Below are 7697 nucleotides of genomic sequence, written 5' to 3'. Positions count from 1 at the left end.
TGCTAGTGAAGCACCCGAGTAAAACAACCCTAACCAAATAGGTATCCTACTTATCCTAGTCCTATACACGCCAAGAGCCCATACGTCTTCATCATCTACCATTTTTCGTGCGCAAGCTCCCTGTGTACCTGTACCATCAGTTCCACTTTGGCTGTGGGTTATGTCGATACAGCAGATGGGGAAGACAATTCACTTGACTGAGTTTTCCGGTGATAGCACTCACGTTTGTATTGGTTTACAGCTTCTCTGTCTTCTTCTCGTTTTTTTTTCATGTACGCCTTCATGTACTCCTTCTTTTTTTCGTTCTGAGCTTTTAGATGTTGAACTTCGACAAAGTCTGACAGCTTTTGTGTTAGCTCTGCTAGCTTTGCTAGCTCTGCTACGGATATGGTAGAATCGGTAATTTCCATCCTTTCTCTTATTCCATTTCGCAACAAAATATTTTTTCATGCGCCTGATTCTTTTCGCCCCAACGTTCACAGACCTTCGAAGAGAACCCATCTGGCTCACTTTCAGAAGAGGAGTAGATGGATCACGCTGAGCTTGTCCGCGTGACCAGGTCAAACGCAGACGTCTTTTTTTTTTCTGGGGTAATACCAAATTGTGGATATCCCAAAAATGCTAGCCAAGACGAATGCCGCGTTTTTAAACCTCTATAAAGTCTCGAAGGATGATCTAGTCGTCGAACACACCCACACCAGTATGGCTGGGGGATGTTACCATGTCGAGTTGGCTGCCAAGTACACCTCCTTTTTGAGTTCCTATGTCAAGGCCTTGACACTTAACGAAGGTCTCTATCTCACCGAACGGATCCCAAAGCGGGGTGGGTTCTGCTTCTTTATGGACTTGGATTTTGACTTTGTCGACGACGTGGCAACCTACACAAACGACGAATGGCAAGAGTGTTACCGTTTGTGTGCTGCTAGATTACAAGAGGTGCTAAAGACACGTATTTTTCTCTCCGTTCGTCTGTGCAAAATTCATGTTCATTGCCCTGACTTGATCGTCACGTCAGATCAGGCCAACATCTTGGCAAAACAATGTCAAGACGAGGTATTTGATGGTGACCATGTTGTAGATATGCAAGTGTATTATGGGGGTTTGCGCATGTTGGGATCCGTAAAACCACCTGAGCGTGACCACGATCCCGGATGGGTCACAACGAAATCCTACACCTTGTTGGACAAGGAATTCCTTCCGTTACCACTGGGCCTAGACAATATCGAAGCATCGGTTGCGTGCTTGAAACTGGCGTCTATCTTCAACCTCGAGGGCAAGGAATTGACCCATCCAACGGGACTACCAGCTGCCTTGAGTGCCACTGTGACTCGGAGACCAAGGCATGAAAGCACGTCAGCCATCACGCCATGGATCTATGAAGCATATGGTCACGATTCCAATGTGATCAAATCGGTAAAGACCAAGACCGCAGGAGTGGGCAGATATGTCCTTGTCGAGTTGGACGAACGGTATTGCCCGTTTCAGCAGCGAGAGCACAAGGGGAACCGACAGTATATTATCTTGTCGAAACGAGCTGGAAGCTATCAAAAGTGCCATGATCATGAAAGCTGTGATGATCTAAAGCACCATCCCATTTCCTTTGCCGATCTGCCAAGCCATGTTCAAAACATCCTCTTGAGGCTCACTGAAAGCAACGACGACGACGACACCGACGCACCCAGGCCCGTGGTGGCTGGACAAGACTTTCGCAAGGTCAATGATGCCCTAGGTATCTCTCATGACGATTGGAGGGACTGGAATTCCACGGCAGTGGCCACTGGGCACCAACTGTGGAAGGAGGCCACCCAGTGCATCCTCCACCCGGCGGTGGTTCATCCCGTCGCAGTCAGAGCGTGTGTTCTCATCAAGCAGGACAAATCTGTTCATAAAATCTGCCCCGATTGCGGTGCCGATGTCATGAGCAAAAGTGACGCCAAAAAAGTACACCGGGCATTCTCTCAGGACATCTTGCATACCCCGGCTAGTCTCAATTCCGACGGAAAAAAGACTCCTTTTCAGAAATTCACCCACACGGTCTTGGAAGAGGCGTCGAGCCAAAACTTACGGCGTGATCGAAAAACCGGAGATGTCTATGCTCCCGTGGAAGGTCTCGCCTTCGCGTTCGAGAAACTCTGTGACGCTAAGACATGGGTTCAAAACTTGTTTGCTGACAATCGAGAATTTGAGTCCGACGTGTCGAATGTGGACAAGCTGGTCAAGTATCTCCAAGACTTTAAGAACTCGGCCTTCCCGTTCTTGACCACCCAAAGAAACTACCTTGGATTTACCAATGGCATTTACAATACCGTGACGTGTGAATTCACCGAGTTAGCTCAAGTTCCAGAGGACTTTGGTGTGGTTGGCAAGTATTTGCCTTATGAATTCACTGGAATGACGGAGACTCCCTTGCTGGATGGTGTTTTGAACTACCAGTTCAAACCCGAGGTGCACGACATTATTTACATGCTATTGGGGCGGATGTTTGGTATTCGCGATCACTTTGGGGTGATGTTGTACTTTTTGGGGGAGTCAGGTGTGGGCAAGTCGTTGCTCATCAAAGTCATCAGTGCTTGCGTGGCGAATGTGGGGGTCATCGGAGGAAACCTGGAACAGACGTTCGGGCTGGATGCGCTGTACGAGACGGACCTGGTCACTTGCGACGACCTGCCCCGAAACATCTCCAAAGTGTTTTCGCAAGACATCTTTCAGTCGTGTATCACGGGTGGCAAGGTGAATGTAGCTGCCAAACAAAAGCGTGCCATCATGGTCGAATGGACCACACCCCTCTTCTTTGCTGGCAATTGGTATCCAGACTATCTGGACATGGGTCAGATCTCTCGACGTATTGTCATTGCCAACTTTTCTCGACCTCTCCAGGAGGACGATCCGAGCTTGTTAACTAGGATTTTGGCGACAGAGTTACCAGCTTTTGTTCACAAAGTCACCCGAGCCTACAACGATTTCCTACTCAAGCATGCCAGTCACTCGCTTTGGACAGTGTTGCCACAGTACTTTCGTGATGAACGAGACGAGCTCAGGATGGATCGGGACCCTCTCCTTCGATTTCTTAGAGAGCGAACCGTATACATGGCAGGAATTACCACTGCTATGGCAATTGTAAGGAAAGAATTCGCGGAATTTTTTGGTGGACCGGCCCCAAAGAAACTCAACCACAGTTCCTTCAAAGCAGCAAACCCTTTGTATCAAATCACCAAAGTCAAGCTTTGCAAACATTGTCGAAAGCGACATCTGGCAGGATGTTGTGACCGTTACAACCGGGCGGATTCCACGTCACGTGATGTGGTAGAGAACATGCAATTTCTGGATGTAAACGAGGAGATGAGTATCGGTCTGTGATTATTTGTGATTATTTTGTGATTATTTTGATAAGTTGTACTAGTTGACTAATAAAGAGGATATATTGACACCATGATCGTAAGAAGATCTATTTTGTGATTATTGTGATTATTGTGATTATCACTATTTGACACTTTTAGATCAAAAAAAGGTTTATTTTACTTTTTCTGTGTTTGCCATCAATCGATTTTCAAATATCCATCGAATCACATAATCACAATATCAACAACACTAAGTTTTAACCAAGGTCCGCTGTTTGTAACCACCATGCCAAACATGGGAAGAAAGGTTACCACTTGACAATGCCTATTTGACACAAATGTCTCTGTCGCATCATTAAAAGAGCCTTCTACTTCTCGGATTCTTAGTATACCGATGGGTATGAGAGAGCCAGTATCAAATCTCTTGAAGGTTTTTATCCAAGCCAAGGGCAATAGCCACCAATATCAAGTGCTGGACGCAATCGCACACAGGAAGAGAAATGGGAGATTAGAAGATATGTCAAGTATAGCAGTATGATAAATATCTACAAGTCGACCATTCCCATCGTTTCGCTTGGGCAAGAGTATAAAGTAACAGAGCTTTGAGTTTGGTTTCCTCCATTTCTCCAACTCTGAATGATAAACCAACACGCTTGTTCAAGGTAAGGAGAGACGAATAACAGGATTCATTATTTAGTTCCGAGCTGTTGTTTTCTGATGCACTTCATGACTCGCACAGCGAAGACAATTCTAAAATGACGACGAGACTCGACGAGATGGTATTGTATCTAGCTCAAAAAGCTTCAGGATCCCCGCAACTCCTTGAGTGACAGAAGAAGGTATTGAAAGTCGTCAATCAACTCCAGGGCATATGGAGACGAAGCGAACGAAGCGAACAAACAAAACACGCATCCTGAAATTGAAAATTCCTGACGATTGATTAGATTTCTGACTCATCGCTAAGCCTCTTTCTTGGTGCTGAGGATATGGTGACACAGATTGATCTTTTTGCGTGTCGAGATGACTTGGCATTGATCAAATTCGAGCTCTTTGACTAGTATAATCCCAGATTCATGTTATATTTGGTCCGTCTGTCAGCAAGAATACCCAGATTCAGACACAATAACAAATCTTGACACATTCAACAAAGTCCAATAGTTGAGAATCAAACGGCGTTTAGCGAGGTGGAGAATCAACTGGTTGAGAAGGAAGTAGCACATCACCAAAAAACGGGCTGCCTGGAATTGATCGGCTACACTCCACCAAATCTATTTTTGAACCCCGACGTGACACAGGAAAACTGGTGGTTTCAACTCGGAGAGTTGAAACCACGTTAACTTTCAACAAACCCCGGGAACGAGATTTCAAATCAAGCATTTCAAACCACGAATCTTGTGGACTTTAAAGGTTCCAAGACATGGAATCTTGGATTGAAAAACTATTTCGACTCCGATCTTTCGTGTAAGAACCTCCACCCTCTTCTACAAAAACAGGTCAGAAGGTTTGATGTATCGCAAGGTACCACTTGCCAAAAATGGAAGTGATGGTGTTAGCACATTGAGACATTCCCTAAAATCAATTCCACTTCCTAAAAAGATCGCCTTTTGGATTGTCGATGTAGGTGGACTCGTATCGGATTGGTCTTGGACGTATAACGGCCTACAAAGTACCTTGCGGCCCAATCGAGTCGCAAAATAGTTACAATTTGACTCCTAGTGTCATCAAGTACTCCATGTACTAGAAGAATGGAAGCAGTACCACAAGTTGAAGGACCAACACCAGAAACGGTTGGAATAGATGAGGAGCTATGTCTCAGCGGAGGAATGCCTCCTCCCACAAACTGCAAAGACGCCAACGCGTAGCCGAACGCACCGGATATTTTTTTGTGGATGTTAACCTTAAGTAACCCGAACATGTCCTCTCTCAACAATACTCCAAGCAGTGAGCCTTACAATGCCTCGTTCCTCATCAAGTACATCTGTGAGAAGGGACGAGAGACGCACACGTCTTTGAAAGGTGGAGTCTATCGTGTCTCCTTCGAGGACCACGACGCCTTTCTAAGCGACTATTGGAAGGCATTTCGTACGAAACAGGGTCTATATCTAATGGAGCGTATTTCGAAAGGCTGCAAGTTTCGATTCTTTGTCGACTTGGACTTTGGATGGACAGAGGACATGTCTACGAGGAAGGACAACGAGTGGAGAGACTTTTACAAACAGCTACGGGATATTGCCTCTGTGGTATTAAACACCCGTGTGATGGTGAGTGTTCGACTCTGCAAGATCCACATCCACTGTCCCGACTTGGCGGTCTCTGTCCAGCAAGCCAAATCGCTCCTGGAAACGCTACGCAAGGCGCTGATGGCTCGCTTGCCTGAACTCGACACTGAAAATATCTTTGATGGTTTGATGTACAATAGTGGCCTGAGAATGCTAGGATCCTGCAAACCGGATCGTATGAACAACGATCCCGACTGGGTGCAAGCGCGACACAAGTATTACCACCCCCTAGATGAGGACTGCGAGCCATTGTATTTGGAGGCCATGGAAGAAGAGGATGCCCTGACATTGCTCAAAGACATCTCGATCTTGATCTTGGACGCGCCACGAGAACAGATCGAGGCCTCCTCCTCTGAATCCACCGCAGAGCTTCCCTGCGATCAACATATCGTCTGTGGCCAGAATCCGGTTGCAAAAGGTGGGAACATCCTACCTTGGATCCAGGAAAAGTTACCACCACTTTCCCAGCCGTGTCAAGTCGTTTCAGAAGAAAACGGTAGGTGGGACTGGTGCTCATTGAATGGGAGGAGTGATATCGCCCGTTTCAGCAGCGATATCACCGGAGTAATCGACAGTACATGAATGTTCACCCCTCCAGTGCAACCTCTCAACGGTGTCAGGACGAAGGTTGTGCAGGTACATCACCCCATCCCGTAGGTAAAGCTTCCCGCTGCAATCAGAAACCCTTATGCGAGGACGACCAGCTGGAAGACATTATAAAGCAAGTGGTTATCTTTGACTAGACGCTTTCAATGAGATTGTGACAGTCGGGGACATCAAGTTTTCACAACCACATGGCCTTTAGGGTTGACTTGACTTTGAAATACTGTCACTTCTGTAAGAAGACGTCTCAGTGCTGCAACCTTGAATGTCACAACACGGGAAAAGCCTTGCTTGTTAGTTTAGGTTGCAACAATAGGTTGGTCAAACCCAATCCCAAAGTTCCATGGCAAATGGACTCACAGCACTTAAAATTCATCTTTCAATGGACCCGTGGGCCTAGTCCATCATGTGAACAGCAAAATTTATAGGGGAGAAAACGCTGATTTGGACATCTCCTTTGACCTGGTTCATTCCATCTTTGAGGATCCACAACTCCACACCGTGGTCTACGGGGCTCTAGATGGTACGACGAGTCATGTGGTCGACTTTCTATACTTTTTATAGCTCGAGACCGGTTCGCCCATGGCGACACTCGAGCACAAGGCGGATACGAGTTTGTTGCACCATGTTGGGTGAAACGATCTCGTGGCATCTTTGGTGCGATTCGTGAGATTCTGATAGAAAAGCTCCAAGTTGTCAAGCAGTACTATTCAACCCATAGACCAGATAGAGAAGACAAGGTCTCGAAACAAGTTGCCAAAGTGAGACAGATCATCACCGGCATTCTCAATAAGGAAAAAAGAATCTAGAATCTGATGCCACCACAAAGTCGAAGCGCCCCTTGTTCTTAGAGAGCTTGGATGTGAAATCCCATCTTTTGGGATTTGAAGACAAGGTGTATGATTTCATCGAGAATCGTCTCCGAGAAGAAACACCCGAGCATATGGTCAGTATGAGTGTAGGATAGAATGCAACTACCAAGGCCCACTTCGTGGTACGGGCTCAGCCGGACCAATTTTTTGTGGACAGCCAGCCAGATCCTGCACAAAGACAGTAAGTATGTCTTGACCCTATTGTCCATGCTTGCAAATGGAGACGAAGCGAACAAATCAAACGACTAGAACTTGCACTTCAATAATTTTCCAAATTGGAAATTATTTCTAAAATCTCAAACATGCTCGGTATTTGGCAATTGGGGGTCCGTCCCCATCGACCCCTGTCAGCGCGTATTTCTACCACGAACTGTCCGACTGTGTACAGGACTTGGATATGACAAGTGCCCCTGACAAGGTCTGAAGTATGCTGGATATGATACAACCGTCGAATGTACCATCGTCCTCACTGACATGTACGTACGTCTGGCTTCCTTAAACCGATGGCATCTCGAATCCTCGATCGTCCCTCGCTCTCAGAGCTTACCGACCCTGATCATGTCGTGTGTGTGTAAAGTAGGCATGGTAGCCGTGGTAGGCCAGTT

At 46.4% G+C, this 7697-nt stretch overlaps 2 protein-coding genes across 2 annotated transcripts; both read left to right on the top strand.

The window, feature by feature from the left end:
• Positions 1-618: 618 nt before the first annotated feature.
• On the top strand, positions 619-3357 carry SmJEL517_g06196 (uncharacterized protein; the record flags this gene model as incomplete). Its single annotated transcript, XM_031172122.1, has 2 exons — positions 619-949; positions 1016-3357. The coding sequence occupies 2 exons, from the start codon at positions 619-621 to the stop codon at positions 3355-3357; spliced, it is 2673 nt and encodes an 890-aa protein (XP_031021903.1).
• Positions 3358-5251: 1894 nt separating this feature from the next.
• On the top strand, positions 5252-6360 carry SmJEL517_g06195 (uncharacterized protein; the record flags this gene model as incomplete). Its single annotated transcript, XM_031172121.1, has 2 exons — positions 5252-6191; positions 6275-6360. 2 exons carry the CDS (start codon positions 5252-5254, stop codon positions 6358-6360), a joined length of 1026 nt encoding a protein of 341 aa, XP_031021904.1.
• Between the last annotated feature and the right edge of the window lie 1337 nt (positions 6361-7697).

Source organism: Synchytrium microbalum (genome assembly GCF_006535985.1).
Source record: "Synchytrium microbalum strain JEL517 chromosome Unknown SmJEL517_scf0088, whole genome shotgun sequence".
Taxonomy (NCBI): Eukaryota; Fungi; Chytridiomycota; class Chytridiomycetes; order Synchytriales; family Synchytriaceae; genus Synchytrium; species Synchytrium microbalum.
The sequence above is the reverse complement of the archived record's forward strand: the minus strand, read 5'-3'. Positions and strand labels throughout refer to the sequence as shown.